This window comes from Amia ocellicauda, chromosome 14, assembly GCF_036373705.1.
Source record: "Amia ocellicauda isolate fAmiCal2 chromosome 14, fAmiCal2.hap1, whole genome shotgun sequence".
NCBI lineage: Eukaryota > Metazoa > Chordata > Actinopteri > Amiiformes > Amiidae > Amia > Amia ocellicauda.
Genome location: NC_089863.1, coordinates 8,028,344 through 8,048,860, shown reverse-complemented (window position 1 = coordinate 8,048,860; position 20,517 = coordinate 8,028,344). Strand labels below are relative to the sequence as shown.

Below are 20,517 nucleotides of genomic sequence, written 5' to 3'. Positions count from 1 at the left end.
GTATAATCCAAGGGAATCGGTTTGTTTATAAGAGTATGATTTTTATAATCAGTGTTAAATAGTCAGTTGAAAGTAAGTTTTATATATACATTCCTTACTTTACGGTAACGTCGTGTATATGTACCGTGTGTTAATTTTGTAGAGGCCGCTCACTGTATTAGTTTTAATTAGTTATTAGTTTCAGGTACGAATATCCTTAGGCGAGAATGGCGGGACTTTTATTTTGAAACGACAAGCCGTCTAGCTGTTGTGTTACTGGGAGTGAACTCTGTGCTCAATGCGGCGCCTGGGCTTCTGCGCATGCGCCTCCCGGTGCTTCGCTTTACTTGGGTTAGTGTGAGTTGAAGCGGAGCAGATACCGGGGTTTCGCTGTGTTTTAACGCGGTGTGTGGATCTGAGCGCCGACCGATGTCTCTCTCCCAGCGGCTCACACAGCGCCTGTCCTCGGCTCTGGCCGGGCTGAGCTCTGGAGCGGACGGGCCGCCTGAGAAGAGCCGAGGAGCCGGGAGACGAGAGCGGAGCTGCGGAGAGACGCAGAGAGAGACCGGAGGAGCTGCTGCTGCCGGTAACACTGTTACTGTTGTGTGTGTGTGTGTGTGTATATGTGTGTGTGTGTGTATATATGTATATGTGTATATATATATATGTGTGTGTGTGTGTGTATGTATGTATGTATGTATGTATGTATGTGTATGTGTGTATATATATATATATATATATATATATATACACTCACCTAAAGGATTATTAGGAACACCTGTTCAATTTCTCATTAATGCAATTATCTAACCAACCAATCACATGGCAGTTGCTTCAATGCATTTAGGGGTGTGGTCCTGGTCAAGACAATCTCCTGAACTCCAAACTGAATGTCTGAATGGGAAAGAAAGGTGATTTAAGCAATTTTGAGCGTGGCATGGTTGTTGGTGCCAGACGGGCCGGTCTGAGTATTTCACAATCTGCTCAGTTACTGGGATTTTCACGCACAACCATTTCTAGGGTTTACAAAGAATGATGTGAAAAGGGAAAAACATCCAGTATGCGGCAGTCCTGTGGGCGAAAATGCCTTGTTGATGCTAGAGGTCAGAGGAGAATGGGCCGACTGATTCAAGCTGATAGAAGAGCAACTTTGACTGAAATAACCACTCGTTACAACCGAGGTATGCAGCAAAGCATTTGTGAAGCCACAACATGTACAACCTTGAGGCGGATGGGCTACAACAGCAGAAGACCCCACCGGGTACCACTCATCTCCACTACAAATAGGAAAAAGAGGCTACAATTTGTACAAGCTCACCAAAATTGGACAGTTGAAGACTGGAAAAATGTTGCCTGGTCTGATGAGTCTCGATTTCTGTTGAGACATTCAGATGGTAGAGTCAGAATTTGGCGTAAACAGAATGAGAACATGGATCCATCATGCCTTGTTACCACTGTGCAGGCTGCTGGTGGTGGTGTAATGGTGTGGGGGATGTTTTCTTGGCACACTTTAGGCCCCTTAGTGCCAATTGGGCATCGTTTAAATGCCACGGCCTACCTGAGCATTGTTTCTGACCATGTCCATCCCATTATGACCACCATGTACCCATCCTCTGATGGCTACTTCCAGCAGGATAATGCACCATGTCACAAAGGTCGAATCATTTCAAATTGGTTTCTTGAACATGACAATGAGTTCACTGTACTAAACTGGCCCCCACAGTCACGAGATCTCAACCCAATAGGGCATCTTTGGGATGTGGTGGAACGGGAGCTTCATGCCCTGGATGTGCATCCCACAAATCTCCATCAACTGCAAGATGCTATCCTATCAATATGGGCCAACATTTCTAAAGAATGCTTACAGCACCTTGTTGAATCAATGCCACGTAGAATTAAGGCAGTTCTGAAGGCGAATGGGGGTCAAACACAGTATTAGTATGGTGTTCCTAATAATCCTTTAGGTGAGTGTATATATATATACATATACATACATATATATATATATATATATATATATATATATATATATATATATATATATGTGTGTGTGTGTGTATATGTGTGTGTGTATATGTGTGTGTGTATATGTATATATATATGTGTGTGTGTGTGTGTGTATATGTATATGTATATATATATATATATATATATATATGTGTGTGTGTGTGTGTAGAGTGTGAATGTATTGTCTTTGTATGATAGTGTGACTGGTTTCATGTTGTTTATTCAGTTTAGTCCAGATCATTCATAAAGGTAGCGAAACATTATTCCATTTCATCTGGTGATCAGATGAACAAGTTTGCTTATGTTTATTTTATCCTGATTGATTGTTGTTGTGTTTGTATGAAAGTAATACAGCACTCGTACTTGAATGTGTGTATCAGGGGTGATTGTAGGATTTTGAAAATGGGGGCCATGATTATTACAGAGGGGCTGCTAGGGGGGTCTGGGGGCATGCTCCCCTGGAAGAGGTGTCTTATAAAGTGGCTTGTAAAAATTCAGTTTGTACGCTAATATTTAATCAAATGACAAGGATAAGCTGGGCTATTCATAACAATCCAGCAAAAATGTACCACCATATTTGCTACCATTTGAAATTGACATTAACACAATAGACAAGTGATACCTTATTGTCATTAAGACAATTGACAATATAGACAACTTCTTCACCCATCTCGCCCCCAAAAGTGCTTCAATACAGATACATCCCTGAGAATTTGCTCAGTGCAAGAGGGGGATGGTATTAGTGAACAAAATAGGGTCCCCTTAATATAAAAAATAAAGAAAGATAGTCTGATTGGACAGAATGGGTGCACAACCTCCCAACATCACTGGGATGCATCTTTAACACTGCACATTAACACGCCCCTTTTAACCCATTAGGTAAAGTTACTGCTCCACTGATAATGAGTTGAGAACTAGAGCTATCTAGGGCTACCATTTCTAAACTGTCAATAAAGTGTTATGACCTCAAACAAATATTTACATGCAACAAATCTGTTTATTAATGTCTGAACAATAAGTTATGAGTAACATTCAATCCATCGACCCTTGTGTAACATTATATACAGTGCAAATATATTAAAACGGGTTAAATTAAAAAACAGCACTTATTTCTTCAATGAATGGTTGTATTGGTGCTAAAATGCTTTACCAATATAAAAGAAAAGGACTTGTGAGCTAAAATATATTTTATAACAATCAATAACATGATTTTTGTTTCTAAAAAAAATAATACCAGGTTTGTTTTAGTTAATTAATTAATGTATACAAAAAGTATTAACTTTGCAGAACAACACAATTAAATGCAAATACATTTTAAAACTATAACAAGGTAATATAGTACAAATGTAACTCTGACAAAACAGCAACAACTAAACACTAGTGATGTGAGGTGTGAGAATATGTCCAGTCTGCTGTGACCCGTGCTTGTCACTGTTTCTTCAAAGAAAATGTCTAAAACATCCTGTTGATTTTCTATTCCTAATTGACTCTTTGCTGCTCTGTCAATTCTGTCCCCTCACTCACACTCTCCCGTCTCGTCTCAACCTAATTTTCCTTTTGTAGATTGTTGGTTGTTGTAGTCTTTACAGATGCTAGTCATTTATTAACAACCAATATTTGTTCAAAAAAGCTTGTCGCTAACACTATCACCTCACACTTCATCACTCATTTCTGATCGAATTGCAGTGCTGCCGGAGCGGAAGGGCTCAACGCGCATTCAGGACTGTAGCTCAGCGCTGGAAAAAGGACGAGTGGGCAAATTCAGGACATTTTTAGATCCAACCAGATGGAAATTAAAAGACAAAAAGTCTGATTAAAAACTGGATTTATAGTAGCCCTAAACTAGTGTAGCTTAGCTATCTACCATTCATCAAATTGTCAATGTCGTAGCAGAAATAAAATTCAGCACAGCAAGAGTATTTAAATGATCAACATAACATGAACTGTCTTGTTGTCTTAAAACTGATCTGTAGTGTGACTGCTTTCTCTCTCTCGCCTGGATTCTTGCCGGGTAGTATAGACACAAAAATGGCAAAATAATATAAATAATATAAACTTCGGCAAAACACACCACATTGTCCAGAATATGGACACAGTAAACTGAGTTCAGTTGCAGGACGTGAACAGAAACTAACAAGGCCAACTTACCAGTATACAAAATAATATTTATAAATACAAATATTTACAATAAATAGTTAACACTAGAAAATCTGTGGAAAAGATACATGATTATGATTTGAGGAAAACAAAATGGGAGGTAAAAAGTACCAGACTGAAAGGAAAATATTGTAATGTTTGTTTATTGATGAATTAATGGCATTTGCCACCGTTTTGTGTGCAGAGACTATGGTCACGTTTGTGAAGTTCAATTCTCCACAGAAAGTCGGAGATGCGCGTTCTTGGAGTGTTTCTGTGTGACGTCACTAAGCCCCACCCGCAGAAATCTGTGCCGAATCGTGCAGCTCCGCGTATCTCAGAAAAATTTACACTGCGTCTCTGCGTACATGCGCAGGCGTCGTACGTCGTGAGAATGGGCCGACTGATTCAAGCTGATAGAAGAGCAACTTTGACTGAAATAACCACTCGTTACAACCGAGGTATGCAGCAAAGCATTTGTGAAGCCACAACATGTACAACCTTGAGGCGGATGGGCTACAACAGCAGAAGACCCCACCGGGTACCACTCATCTCCACTACAAATAGGAAAAAGAGGCTACAATTTGTACAAGCTCACCAAAATTGGACAGTTGAAGACTGGAAAAATGTTGCCTGGTCTGATGAGTCTCGATTTCTGTTGAGACATTCAGATGGTAGAGTCATAATTTGGCGTAAACAGAATGAGAACATGGATCCATCATGCCTTGTTACCACTGTGCAGGCTGCTGGTGGTGGTGTAATGGTGTGGGGGATGTTTTCTTGGCACACTTTAGGCCCCTTAGTGCCAATTGGGCATCGTTTAAATGCCACGGCCTACCTGAGCATTGTTTCTGACCATGTCCATCCCTTTATGACCACCATGTACCCATCCTCTGATGGCTACTTCCAGCAGGATAATGCACCATGTCACAAAGGTCGAATCATTTCAAATTGGTTTCTTGAACATGACAATGAGTTCACTGTACTAAACTGGCCCCCACAGTCACGAGATCTCAACCCAATAGGGCATCTTTGGGATGTGGTGGAACGGGAGCTTCATGCCCTGGATGTGCATCCCACAAATCTCCATCAACTGCAAGATGCTATCCTATCAATATGGGCCAACATTTCTAAAGAATGCTTACAGCACCTTGTTGAATCAATGCCACGTAGAATTAAGGCAGTTCTGAAGGCGAATGGGGGTCAAACACAGTATTAGTATGGTGTTCCTAATAATCCTTTAGGTGAGTGTATATATATATATATATATATATATATATATATATATATATATATAATGTATGTGTGTGTGTGTGTGTGTGTGTATATGTATATATATATGTGTGTGTGTGTGTGTATGTATATATATATGTGTGTGTGTGTGTGTATGTATATATATATGTGTGTGTGTGTGTGTGTGTATATGTATATGTATATATATATATATATGTGTGTGTGTGTGTGTAGAGTGTGAATGTATTGTCTTTGTATGATAGTGTGACTGGTTTCATGTTGTTTATTCAGTTTAGTCCAGATCATTCATAAAGGTAGCGAAACATTATTCCATTTCATCTGGTGATCAGATGAACAAGTTTGCTTATGTTTATTTTATCCTGATTGATTGTTGTTGTGTTTGTATGAAAGTAATACAGCACTCGTACTTGAATGTGTGTATCAGGGGTGATTGTAGGATTTTGAAAATGGGGGCCATGATTATTACAGAGGGGCTGCTAGGGGGGTCTGGGGGCATGCTCCCCTGGAAGAGGTGTCTTATAAAGTGGCTTGTAAAAATTCAGTTTGTACGCTAATATTTAATCAAATGACAAGGATAAGCTGGGCTATTCATAACAATCCAGCAAAAATGTACCACCATATTTGCTACCATTTGAAATTGACATTAACACAATAGACAAGTGATACCTTATTGTCATTAAGACAATTGACAATATAGACAACTTCTTCACCCATCTCGCCCCCAAAAGTGCTTCAATACAGATACATCCCTGAGAATTTGCTCAGTGCAAGAGGGGGATGGTATTAGTGAACAAAATAGGGTCCCCTTAATATAAAAAATAAAGAAAGATAGTCTGATTGGACAGAATGGGTGCACAACCTCCCAACATCACTGGGATGCATCTTTAACACTGCACATTAACACGCCCCTTTTAACCCATTAGGTAAAGTTACTGCTCCACTGATAATGAGTTGAGAACTAGAGCTATCTAGGGCTACCATTTCTAAACTGTCAATAAAGTGTTATGACCTCAAACAAATATTTACATGCAACAAATCTGTTTATTAATGTCTGAACAATAAGTTATGAGTAACATTCAATCCATCGACCCTTGTGTAACATTATATACAGTGCAAATATATTAAAACGGGTTAAATTAAAAAACAGCACTTATTTCTTCAATGAATGGTTGTATTGGTGCTAAAATGCTTTACCAATATAAAAAAAAAAGGACTTGTGAGCTAAAATATATTTTATAACAATCAATAACATGATTTTTGTTTCTAAAAAAAATAATACCAGGTTTGTTTTAGTTAATTAATTAATGTATACAAAAAGTATTAACTTTGCAGAACAACACAATTAAATGCAAATACATTTTAAAACTATAACAAGGTAATATAGTACAAATGTAACTCTGACAAAACAGCAACAACTAAACACTAGTGATGTGAGGTGTGAGAATATGTCCAGTCTGCTGTGACCCGTGCTTGTCACTGTTTCTTCAAAGAAAATGTCTAAAACATCCTGTTGATTTTCTATTCCTAATTGACTCTTTGCTGCTCTGTCAATTCTGTCCCCTCACTCACACTCTCCCGTCTCGTCTCAACCTAATTTTCCTTTTGTAGATTGTTGGTTGTTGTAGTCTTTACAGATGCTAGTCATTTATTAACAACCAATATTTGTTCAAAAAAGCTTGTCGCTAACACTATCACCTCACACTTCATCACTCATTTCTGATCGAATTGCAGTGCTGCCGGAGCGGAAGGGCTCAACGCGCATTCAGGACTGTAGCTCAGCGCTGGAAAAAGGACGAGTGGGCAAATTCAGGACATTTTTAGATCCAACCAGATGGAAATTAAAAGACAAAAAGTCTGATTAAAAACTGGATTTATAGTAGCCCTAAACTAGTGTAGCTTAGCTATCTACCATTCATCAAATTGTCAATGTCGTAGCAGAAATAAAATTCAGCACAGCAAGAGTATTTAAATGATCAACATAACATGAACTGTCTTGTTGTCTTAAAACTGATCTGTAGTGTGACTGCTTTCTCTCTCTCGCCTGGATTCTTGCCGGGTAGTATAGACACAAAAATGGCAAAATAATATAAATAATATAAACTTCGGCAAAACACACCACATTGTCCAGAATATGGACACAGTAAACTGAGTTCAGTTGCAGGACGTGAACAGAAACTAACAAGGCCAACTTACCAGTATACAAAATAATATTTATAAATACAAATATTTACAATAAATAGTTAACACTAGAAAATCTGTGGAAAAGATACATGATTATGATTTGAGGAAAACAAAATGGGAGGTAAAAAGTACCAGACTGAAAGGAAAATATTGTAATGTTTGTTTATTGATGAATTAATGGCATTTGCCACCGTTTTGTGTGCAGAGACTATGGTCACGTTTGTGAAGTTCAATTCTCCACAGAAAGTCGGAGATGCGCGTTCTTGGAGTGTTTCTGTGTGACGTCACTAAGCCCCACCCGCAGAAATCTGTGCCGAATCGTGCAGCTCCGCGTATCTCAGAAAAATTTACACTGCGTCTCTGCGTACATGCGCAGGCGTCGTACGTCGTGAGAATGGGCCGACTGATTCAAGCTGATAGAAGAGCAACTTTGACTGAAATAACCACTCGTTACAACCGAGGTATGCAGCAAAGCATTTGTGAAGCCACAACATGTACAACCTTGAGGCGGATGGGCTACAACAGCAGAAGACCCCACCGGGTACCACTCATCTCCACTACAAATAGGAAAAAGAGGCTACAATTTGTACAAGCTCACCAAAATTGGACAGTTGAAGACTGGAAAAATGTTGCCTGGTCTGATGAGTCTCGATTTCTGTTGAGACATTCAGATGGTAGAGTCATAATTTGGCGTAAACAGAATGAGAACATGGATCCATCATGCCTTGTTACCACTGTGCAGGCTGCTGGTGGTGGTGTAATGGTGTGGGGGATGTTTTCTTGGCACACTTTAGGCCCCTTAGTGCCAATTGGGCATCGTTTAAATGCCACGGCCTACCTGAGCATTGTTTCTGACCATGTCCATCCCTTTATGACCACCATGTACCCATCCTCTGATGGCTACTTCCAGCAGGATAATGCACCATGTCACAAAGGTCGAATCATTTCAAATTGGTTTCTTGAACATGACAATGAGTTCACTGTACTAAACTGGCCCCCACAGTCACGAGATCTCAACCCAATAGGGCATCTTTGGGATGTGGTGGAACGGGAGCTTCATGCCCTGGATGTGCATCCCACAAATCTCCATCAACTGCAAGATGCTATCCTATCAATATGGGCCAACATTTCTAAAGAATGCTTACAGCACCTTGTTGAATCAATGCCACGTAGAATTAAGGCAGTTCTGAAGGCGAATGGGGGTCAAACACAGTATTAGTATGGTGTTCCTAATAATCCTTTAGGTGAGTGTATATATATATATATATATATATATATATATATATATATATATATAATGTATGTGTGTGTGTGTGTGTGTGTGTATATGTATATATATATATGTGTGTGTGTGTGTGTATGTATATATATATGTGTGTGTGTGTGTGTATGTATATATATATGTGTGTGTGTGTGTGTGTGTATATGTATATGTATATATATATATATATGTGTGTGTGTGTGTGTAGAGTGTGAATGTATTGTCTTTGTATGATAGTGTGACTGGTTTCATGTTGTTTATTCAGTTTAGTCCAGATCATTCATAAAGGTAGCGAAACATTATTCCATTTCATCTGGTGATCAGATGAACAAGTTTGCTTATGTTTATTTTATCCTGATTGATTGTTGTTGTGTTTGTATGAAAGTAATACAGCACTCGTACTTGAATGTGTGTATCAGGGGTGATTGTAGGATTTTGAAAATGGGGGCCATGATTATTACAGAGGGGCTGCTAGGGGGGTCTGGGGGCATGCTCCCCTGGAAGAGGTGTCTTATAAAGTGGCTTGTAAAAATTCAGTTTGTACGCTAATATTTAATCAAATGACAAGGATAAGCTGGGCTATTCATAACAATCCAGCAAAAATGTACCACCATATTTGCTACCATTTGAAATTGACATTAACACAATAGACAAGTGATACCTTATTGTCATTAAGACAATTGACAATATAGACAACTTCTTCACCCATCTCGCCCCCAAAAGTGCTTCAATACAGATACATCCCTGAGAATTTGCTCAGTGCAAGAGGGGGATGGTATTAGTGAACAAAATAGGGTCCCCTTAATATAAAAAATAAAGAAAGATAGTCTGATTGGACAGAATGGGTGCACAACCTCCCAACATCACTGGGATGCATCTTTAACACTGCACATTAACACGCCCCTTTTAACCCATTAGGTAAAGTTACTGCTCCACTGATAATGAGTTGAGAACTAGAGCTATCTAGGGCTACCATTTCTAAACTGTCAATAAAGTGTTATGACCTCAAACAAATATTTACATGCAACAAATCTGTTTATTAATGTCTGAACAATAAGTTATGAGTAACATTCAATCCATCGACCCTTGTGTAACATTATATACAGTGCAAATATATTAAAACGGGTTAAATTAAAAAACAGCACTTATTTCTTCAATGAATGGTTGTATTGGTGCTAAAATGCTTTACCAATATAAAAAAAAAAGGACTTGTGAGCTAAAATATATTTTATAACAATCAATAACATGATTTTTGTTTCTAAAAAAAATAATACCAGGTTTGTTTTAGTTAATTAATTAATGTATACAAAAAGTATTAACTTTGCAGAACAACACAATTAAATGCAAATACATTTTAAAACTATAACAAGGTAATATAGTACAAATGTAACTCTGACAAAACAGCAACAACTAAACACTAGTGATGTGAGGTGTGAGAATATGTCCAGTCTGCTGTGACCCGTGCTTGTCACTGTTTCTTCAAAGAAAATGTCTAAAACATCCTGTTGATTTTCTATTCCTAATTGACTCTTTGCTGCTCTGTCAATTCTGTCCCCTCACTCACACTCTCCCGTCTCGTCTCAACCTAATTTTCCTTTTGTAGATTGTTGGTTGTTGTAGTCTTTACAGATGCTAGTCATTTATTAACAACCAATATTTGTTCAAAAAAGCTTGTCGCTAACACTATCACCTCACACTTCATCACTCATTTCTGATCGAATTGCAGTGCTGCCGGAGCGGAAGGGCTCAACGCGCATTCAGGACTGTAGCTCAGCGCTGGAAAAAGGACGAGTGGGCAAATTCAGGACATTTTTAGATCCAACCAGATGGAAATTAAAAGACAAAAAGTCTGATTAAAAACTGGATTTATAGTAGCCCTAAACTAGTGTAGCTTAGCTATCTACCATTCATCAAATTGTCAATGTCGTAGCAGAAATAAAATTCAGCACAGCAAGAGTATTTAAATGATCAACATAACATGAACTGTCTTGTTGTCTTAAAACTGATCTGTAGTGTGACTGCTTTCTCTCTCTCGCCTGGATTCTTGCCGGGTAGTATAGACACAAAAATGGCAAAATAATATAAATAATATAAACTTCGGCAAAACACACCACATTGTCCAGAATATGGACACAGTAAACTGAGTTCAGTTGCAGGACGTGAACAGAAACTAACAAGGCCAACTTACCAGTATACAAAATAATATTTATAAATACAAATATTTACAATAAATAGTTAACACTAGAAAATCTGTGGAAAAGATACATGATTATGATTTGAGGAAAACAAAATGGGAGGTAAAAAGTACCAGACTGAAAGGAAAATATTGTAATGTTTGTTTATTGATGAATTAATGGCATTTGCCACCGTTTTGTGTGCAGAGACTATGGTCACGTTTGTGAAGTTCAATTCTCCACAGAAAGTCGGAGATGCGCGTTCTTGGAGTGTTTCTGTGTGACGTCACTAAGCCCCACCCGCAGAAATCTGTGCCGAATCGTGCAGCTCCGCGTATCTCAGAAAAATTTACACTGCGTCTCTGCGTACATGCGCAGGCGTCGTACGCAGACGTTTGCGTAGCTGTCTGCCAACATACTTGCACGTAAGGTGGACGCACACATAGGGGGCAGTGTCGCAATAACACATCGCAATCTTCAGGAAATGAAACCCGTTTTCTATGGTGCACCTACGATTGTATGGATGTAAATTAACACATACTGTTAATGACATGTTACAGAAACTACACACACACACACACACAAATACAAATGACATCCTCTATGTGCAGATCTCTATTGTCTTGCTATAGTTGGCTAGACACTTAACACTAGAACATACATACACACATCTCTGCGTATGTGAATCTCTCCTGCATATCCGTTCTGATGTTACTAAATATTTGAATTAGATGCATGGTGTTTCAGCTGTTAAACTCCGCAAAATTATCAGTTTCTCTGGTTTTACTATTTATAGGTATGTGTTTGGATAAAATGAACATTTTTGTTTTATTCTATAAACTACTGACAACATTTCACCCAAATTTCAAATAAAAATAGGAATGGCTGCCATACATGTAGTGATGCTGATTTAAGAAAAAATTGCAGTGGTCTCCTAATTGTTTTCAGACCTGTAAGTTCTATAACCGCCAGACCCGCAGTTCATGCGATAGGCTATAGCCTACTGAATATAATAAATATAGCCGACGATATGGGCTTTGTAATGAAATTAGTAATTGGGAACGATTTTACAATCATGTTGATTGGTGAAACATATGATTTTCTACACATCATATATGAATTATCATTATTTATTGTATTAGATTTGCACCTGATATAGCGCTTATCTGATCAGCTCAGGAAGCTTCTAACTTTCCTTTGGAATTCAGTCGTGATCACATTGCAAACCCGGGTCTCTGGATCAATGCCTTGATCAGTCACTGTCTAATCAAGAATACTGATTGTTCATTCTGTCCAGGGAAAGCAAATTCCTCACTGACCGATTGGCTGTCAGAATCTCCTGCTAAACCAATCAGCGCTGGCCTGACGCGCAGGACCGCATTTCGGATAAATGCTCACCTGGGCTGCTAAATGCTCTGTGGGCTGCGCTTACCCCTGCTCTGTGTTGCTTTTATATCTACGCAGAAGTGTAAATCGGCCTCTAGGCTAGCAGTGGCTTTGCGAGAAGAGACGATACAGAGATCAAGAGGGGCATGTTAAGCTGAATTAAAGCTATTGCTGCCACCTAGACAACTAGAATGACAACTTCTCACAGACAGCATTGTCAACACCATAGATCTGGAATTCTGGATCAGTTCTTTAGCATTGTCTGTGCTTTATTAAATTAATTAATTATCTTATGAAATGTAACTCTATGCTGCACAATAAAGCTGTAACTTAAATCTAGGGTGTGTAATCCAAAGAGGCCAGCAGTCAGCAGCTTGTTTTGAAAGCAGGTGTCTGCAAAGCTACGCCCCCTCTATCTAGGAGGAGAGACGTGTTGGTGGAATCGATCGCAACAGTTTCAGATTAGCGCATGTCTCATGAGCTAAATAGTCCATTACATTAACAAAATGCCCAAAACAAATCAAACCTTGTAATTACCCGTCCAATAGAAAATTGGCATTTTTTGCCAACCATGGTGTAATTTTTCAGACCCTTTGCGTCCCGCAGTTGCCTCCAGCGTGGAAAAGCAACGCCAAAGTTAATTCTGCTTTTAGCACGCTCTTGATCCAGACGTTTTCTCGTTGTAGATGTTTCTAACGCGGTCTTTCTTTTCTTTTCTTTTCTTTTCTTGTTCTTTTACTGGAGCTTCAGGATGAGCAGAAAGAGCTGCGGCTCACCTTCCATTCTCGCGCTCGCGCTGCACAGTCAAGGTTCCCGCGCTGATGACGTGTGATTGTCTGCGCGTCGGTATGCAAATATAGATTGACAGACAGGAAGGACATCCTATCATTACATTCGGACCAAATGCAATCGATCATTTTTTAGTTATGTCTCTTCCACAGAAGATATATATATATATTTTTTTTTTACATTTTGACCACTTAAAGTATTGATTGCTATCAGGAGACTTTTAACCAGTACACCCTCCCTACCTCCCCAAATAACATTTAAAAAAGCTTATTTTGTATCAATGTGTTACTCCCTTAATACATTACTGATATGTATTTATAGCATTATATTGCCATTTTGTAGGGCTGTCCCAAAGGGTACATTTTTACCTGTGAAGGTCCGAAACCCATTACTGAATATACAAATTTGCATAATGTATCGATGATGTCACATTAGCTACTAGTGTATAGATTTGAATGAAAATCCTACTACTTTTAATATATTTACAGGTAATCCATTTAACAAAATATAACGTGCCCTTGTAGTTTAAAATAAGCATCTCGAACAGTAATCATGCTTTTATTAGTTTTTTACAAGCACATGGTTTATTGATTTTACTTACATGAAACATGTTAAATTTCAAGTAAAAGCACATTACTAATAATAAAGTACATGTGTGGTGACGCATATATACAAGTTAACTTTTTATTTGTATTTTATTTGATAAGGGAAAAGTGTCAGAAATAGCAAATCATTGTAATACCCTTGATGAATATACCCTCTGTTCGGTTTATTTTTTAATGTTACAACTACTGAAAGTAGTAAATATTAAAGACACCGGAACAATACCTTAACATTTGGGTTAACTATAATACAAAGACTCCTTTCTACAGTTCAGAATTTGTGCCAACATTATATATTATTATTAATAATAATAATAATAATAATAATAATAATAATAATAATATTATACCGAATAATAATAATAATAATAATAATAATAATAATAATAATAATAATGCAACAAACTTGCAGTTAGTAGAGCTGCGAACTAAATATGGGATCATCTCCAGTATGCTGCTTTCAGTTCTATGCAATTGACCATTAAACCTAATAAATAACACATAATAATGTAAACTCGCATTGGTTAAATGATCCCGGAAAATGCCTTTTCTTCCGTGATAATTTCAGCTGGGTTCTGTGCATTAAACAAAACATTCTGAACAGCAACATTTTGTTGAAGCTCTTGTTTTACATTTACATTATATTGCACAACACTTTGCTGTAAAGATCGTTGAAAATGAAACAATAAAGCAGAATAATGCAGTGGTGCTACAGGCATGCTGGCAGGATAGTGCTCTTTCAGAAGATTATCTTGTGATAATCTTATATTTTCAAATACATTGTTTAAATTGAATCTGGTCCAATGCCTGCTGACACGACAGTGGCAATGAAGGTGCTTTTTATTACAGTTTCAATTTTTTTATATCCAGCAATGTTTATTTATGTAATGGGTAGTATACAAATCAAATGTCTTAATTTATATAGTGGGACATGTGTGGTTTAGTATTGTAACTCTTGCGGGGGTTTGCAAGGAGTAGACCCAAATCATCATTGCGGGTGCAACAACAAATCATTGTATTAATTATTACTGCAGAGCACTGAACACACTCACACACTGACTCGTTCTTCCGCCTCACTTAAGATTTTATCCCCTCTCCCTACGCTCCTCCCCACCCCATCACCTTTACCCCATTAACCCTTTATCTGGTGCGGTGGCACTCTGCAGTATTCAAACACTGTCAATTTTTATCAACAAGAGAACAAAAATGGATGTGATTGTAATGTGACGAACCTTTGAAGGTTTGTAAAAATCTATGAAGGTCTGGAGACTGAACGAACCTTCACCCTACTATTTTGTAATTCAAGTGTAACATTTGTGGCTTGTGGTAAAGGGAGACATGCGGCACAAGCGGTCATTTGACAAATGGACTTGTGGACCACTCTAGGTTGCCCACCACTGCTCTAGTAGTACACATTTGAAATATAGCCATCCATTTTCGACAGAATCGGTATCCAGTGTAACTCTTATGACCTGTACTAGTAACCTGTCCTCAGATCTGCTGTTCTCAGTGCTCTTCTCATGTCTTGTCTCTCCCCCAGGAGCTGTACAGGCCAGCGCTCTCCCTGACTCTCGGGAAAGGGCTCCCACTGAGCAGCAGCGCTGTGAGCAGCAGTGGGGCTCCAGTCTGGGGCAGGACACGGAGCCCACAGCTACTGAAGATAAAGAGGGGCTAACTGAGCAGCCCAGGAGCAGAGACACTGAAGCGGAGCTCAGTGGCCTGGAGTCTGGAACACAGCCTGAACCCAGTGTGTTGTCTGATCACATTAAAACAGAGTCCAATGAATCAGAGGTAGACACTCGCACTCTTCTGAAAGATGGACTCTGTAATCTTAGGCTGGAGAGTATTAAAGGAGGCCTCAGTGATCTGGAAACAGAGCTCAGTGTAGGGAGGGACCAATCGACACAGTGTAGACAGCTGCGTCCCAGACCCTCCAGCACCCACACTCCCTCCAGCTCCCACACTCCCCCCTCAAGGGAAACTCGGAAACGTAAGGGCTGCCATTGCTGCTCCCAGTGTGGGAAGAGCTTCATTCAGTTGGGACACCTTAAAACTCATCAGCGCATTCACACAGGAGAGAAACCATACTGCTGTACTCAGTGTGGGAAGTGCTTCAATGAGTTAGGAAATCTTAAATCTCATCAGCGCATTCACACGGGAGAGAAACCATACAGCTGTACCCAGTGTGGGATGAGTTTCCGTGAGCTAAAAAGCCTTAAAACTCACCAGCGCATTCACACAGGAGAGGATCCATATAGGTGCTCCCAATGTGGGAAGAGCTTCAGTGAGTTATCAAGCCTTAGAAAACATCAGCGTATTCACACAGGAGAGAAGCCATACAGCTGTTCCCAGTGTGGGAAGAGTTTTATTCAGCAAGAATACCTTAAAACTCATCAGCGCATTCACACAGGAGAGAAACCATACTGCTGCTTCCAGTGTGGGAGGAGCTTTAGTCAGTCAGAAAACCTCAAAACTCATGAGCGCATTCACACAGGAGAGAAACCATACTGTTGCTCCGAGTGTGGGAAAAGCTTTACTCAGTCAGGAAACCTTAGAAAACATCAGCGCATTCACACGGGAGAGAAGCCGTTTTGCTGCTCCAAATGTGGGAAGAGCTTTACCGAGTCAGGAAGCCTTAAATCTCACGAGCGCATTCACACAGGAGAGAAACCATACAGCTGTACCCAGTGTGGGAGGAGCTTCCGTGATTTAGGGGGCCTTAGAATTCACCAGCGCACTCACACTGGAAAGAAACCATTCTGCTGCTCTCAGTGTGGGAAGAACTTTACTGAGATAGCAAATCTTAAATCTCACCAGCGCATTCACACAGGAGAGAAACCATACTGCTGTACCCAGTGTGAGAGGAGTTTCTATGACTTAAGTAAACTTAAAATTCACCAGCGCATTCACACAGGAGAGAAACCATACTGCTGCTCCCAGTGTGGCAAGCGCTTCCGTGAGTTAATGAAACTTAAATCTCACTTGCGCATTCACACAGGAGAGAAACCATACTACTGCTCTAAATGTGGGAAGAGCTTCAATGATTTAGGAGGCCTTAAATGTCACCAGCGCATTCACACAGGAGAGAAACCGTACTGCTGCTCCCAATGTGGGAAGAATTTCTCTCATCCAGGAAACTTAAAAAAACATCAGCGCACTCACACAGGTGTCCGTTTGCTGCAACATTTGCAAAGCTGAACTTGCATGGCAAGGGAGTGTGACAATGATGCATGAGAACCTAAAGAGAAAACGCACTGGAGCCATGCTGACAGGAGGAAGATGCTCAGCGTGGTACAAGCTGTGGATCTCCTAAAACACAGCCTTTCCTTTTTTAAACTGGTGTGTGTCTTGCAAGCTACGACTAAAATATTATCATTATTGGTTTTATACATTTTATTTATAACGCCCTCTTATTATACCCACACGCTACACTCAAGAGTCAAACCAGACGAAGTAAAAAGATGCAATAGAGCAGTACATTACATACAGACAAAATAAAGTTTGCAAGAAAACAAACAGGATAGCCAATGAAGAGGAGGAAGCAATAAAAAGGCTGAGAGGATTTAAAAACTTGCACTAACAGAGATCCTTAAGAACTTTTTTAAAAAGGTGTTTTTTTAAGACATTTTAACTATTGTGTTTTGGTCGCTTCTCAGAGCCTCTGGAAGTGCATTGCACAGCCGTGATGCAGTGCTGCAGAAGGATTGGACTATATGATCAAATTAGGGCCATAATTATTGAATTCAAAATATAAATAGGCTATATACTGTAAAGGGAAAAAACACAAATGGGAAAAGTTTGAGTTTCGTTTTGAGTTTGCTTTTATTCTAGCAGACAGTGGGTACCTTTCATGCCCAGCTCCTCCGTGATAGCTTGCCATATATTGTCAGTCTATATTTATTTGCTCTGTTGTATAGTTATTAGTGGTTAGACATGCAGAGCATAAGCTTTTCCACCAATTCACGTCTTCCTCTCGTGTCAATGTAATTTTTAATGCACGTTAAATCACATCAAATCAAACTTGTTTCACAGTGTTCAAGGTGGGAAAGGAAAGACGCACACACCAGTTTTATTTTTTCTCTTTTCAGAAACATAAAGATCGGATGCATCATCCAGTGTGTATGTAAATGTAAATATTGTGCTACTATGTATACTCATATTGTCTCATTTCAGAAACAAATAATTATACCTCCATAGTCCAGTATTGGACTGCTGTTGAAGCTATTTGTTGCAGAAAAGCCTGTAAACACTGATTTAAATGTTTCTTTATTTTTCATTATTTATCAAAACAGTTTAGCATTTTTCAAACAAAAGTGTACAACTTTTTGTTTTGAGAACAATGTAAAAACACGTTGCTATATACAATGAAACCCTTAATTTTTTGCACATATGATTTCTATTGGTTTTAGACTGCCATCTCATGTTGTTTCGAACAGCATTGTGCAAGATGAGGAAATACTCTTTTTTTTTTTAATGAAACACTTGCATTTAATGCTGGATTTTTTTTTATCCAATTAATTGAGGTAGTAATTGACAGATTAATCGATTTATCAAAATAGTTGTTTGTTGCAGCCCTACTTCACGTGCCTTAGCCCACGTCCTGCAGCCATCACTCTGAATGCATTCAGCCGGCCACCTGGGTTTGGCTGAATTGATTTGAGTAAAAAACAGTCTTGTACTTGTGGGAGTGTAGTGGGTCCAAAGTTGTGGAGTTCACTATAGGACAATAACACAAATAATACTAACAATATAAACAATATACAATATACACCTTAATCCATACATGGAAACCATATTTGTGAAGGTACAACAAAAACTGACAGCCATTGACTTGGTAACAGCCAGCCTAAAGCTCCCATTTCTGAGCTCCTGACCTCTCTGTCTGTCAACACCTTTTCATTCTCTCAGGGCAGGTATCACTTTATATAGGGCCCATGGCCCCTCTCATTCCTGTCCCCACCAATCAAACATTCAGACTTACACCCTCATGCACCTTGCTATATTCCTCCAATATGCATCTTTATATCTCCCAAATAAGCTCATTGAAACCTTTACAAAGCATCAGAAACCACAGAAGACCATACGATATATTTAATTTAACCCCCCTATGGAGACCCTCATCTTTGCAGCTAGGACTGGTGCGGTCCTGTCTATTTTTACTATTGGTGCACACACAACCCATGTAGCCATGCCTGTTTCCGCCCCGCCATCCAATTTAGTTTAAATGTTAACTGGTAATGTGTGTTTAAAATATACTGACTATTGTATAATAAAATAATAAAATAAAAATATGAATGGAATGGCTGCTGTACATGAAGAGATGCTGATTTAAGAAACATCTGCAGTGGTCTCTTCATTTTTTCCAGAGCTGTATATACCACTATTTTTACATACAATTACCCATGTATATAGCTGGGTTACTGAAGCAATTTGGGTAAAGTATCTAATCTTACTCAAAGGTTACAAGAGCAGTGTCCCCCACCACCTGGGATTGGACCCACAACCCTCTGCTCCAGAGTCCACAGCCCTAACCACAAGATTTGAGTGAGCAATTGACAAATGTACATGTCTCCTGTTTAGCTGGACTTTGGTTCCTCACCATGTTTCAAAACTACAAAGGATTAGATTGAACTGGGCTGCCAGGAAACATGGAGCAGGAGTGCAAAACACTGATGCACTGTGATGCCTGATTTATTTGAATGGAAAAAAAGTTTATTTTGGAAAGGCAGTCCTTAACAAGCAGAGTGTTTTTCAGGGGTTGCAGAAAGAGATTAGAGGTTTTATAATGTATGAAGACAGTCCTCAGTCAGTAATACTTAAAATTACAATGTTTTTCCTGAGTCTGAATTACCATATGAGATATTCTGATTGATCATATAGATACTGTAAAATTACAATGACATGGAAGCTAATGTATAAAATATACACAGGTATGTTGTAAATGTCTGTTAACAAAGGTAACTTTTAAGGGTTAACACGTCTATAACCATTGTTTCTCTCGTGATGTGTGCTCATTTCTATGTCTATACAAAAGCACACTGTCCTATTGTTGGTTACTTGGCAAGCATTTTAAATGCTGTGGGGCAAGGGTCCCCAACCGTGCTCCTGGATTATCCCCAACCCTGCTGGGTTTTGTTCCAAGTGAGCTAAAGAGGCGGTCCAAAGAAGACCTGGCTGAATTTGACCACCCACCCAAATCCATCAGTATTTAGTTTATTGCATGCTGCCCCCCGTGGTTACAATCTATGATGACAGCACAAAGCGTAAACAGGGCCTGGACTGTATAGGGCTCAACCTATATTGAGTCTTTAGCTCCAGAGTTCCCCAATCCTGGTCCTGGAGGACCCCCTACCCTGCTGGATTTTGTTCTAACCGAGCTCTCAGTTACTTAATTGAATTAACAATCTCCTTACATTTGACTTTTTAAATTGTGTAATAAAAGAGTTGGTTCGACTTAACTTAAACCCCCTAATGGTTAAAGTAATTAAAAAGGCTCCGATTTAGGAAATTATTAGTTAAATTAAGAGTTCAATTAAGTCATTGAGGACTAGATAGGAACAAGAACCAGCATACACATGGCCCTCCAGGAATTGAGTTTGAGACCACTGGTCTACATGAATCAATCACTCAAAAGCAGTTCTTTGATCATGTAAATGACTCCAGCGGCCAGTAAAGCCACAGCCAACCACTTCTATTGTTGTAACTGATAGCCTCAGTCAAAAGAGGTTTATATCTCCTTAGGATATGA

General features: G+C 39.1%; 1 protein-coding gene across 1 annotated transcript; it reads left to right on the top strand.

Moving 5' to 3' along the window:
* The first annotated feature begins 303 nt into the window (after positions 1–303).
* Positions 304–19,069, top strand: LOC136768530 (oocyte zinc finger protein XlCOF6-like). Its single transcript, XM_066722780.1, has 2 exons — positions 304–565; positions 15,310–19,069. The coding sequence occupies exons 1-2, from the start codon at positions 409–411 to the stop codon at positions 16,965–16,967; spliced, it is 1,815 nt and encodes a 604-aa protein (XP_066578877.1). The 5' UTR covers positions 304–408; the 3' UTR covers positions 16,968–19,069.
* Positions 19,070–20,517: the final 1,448 nt, after the last annotated feature.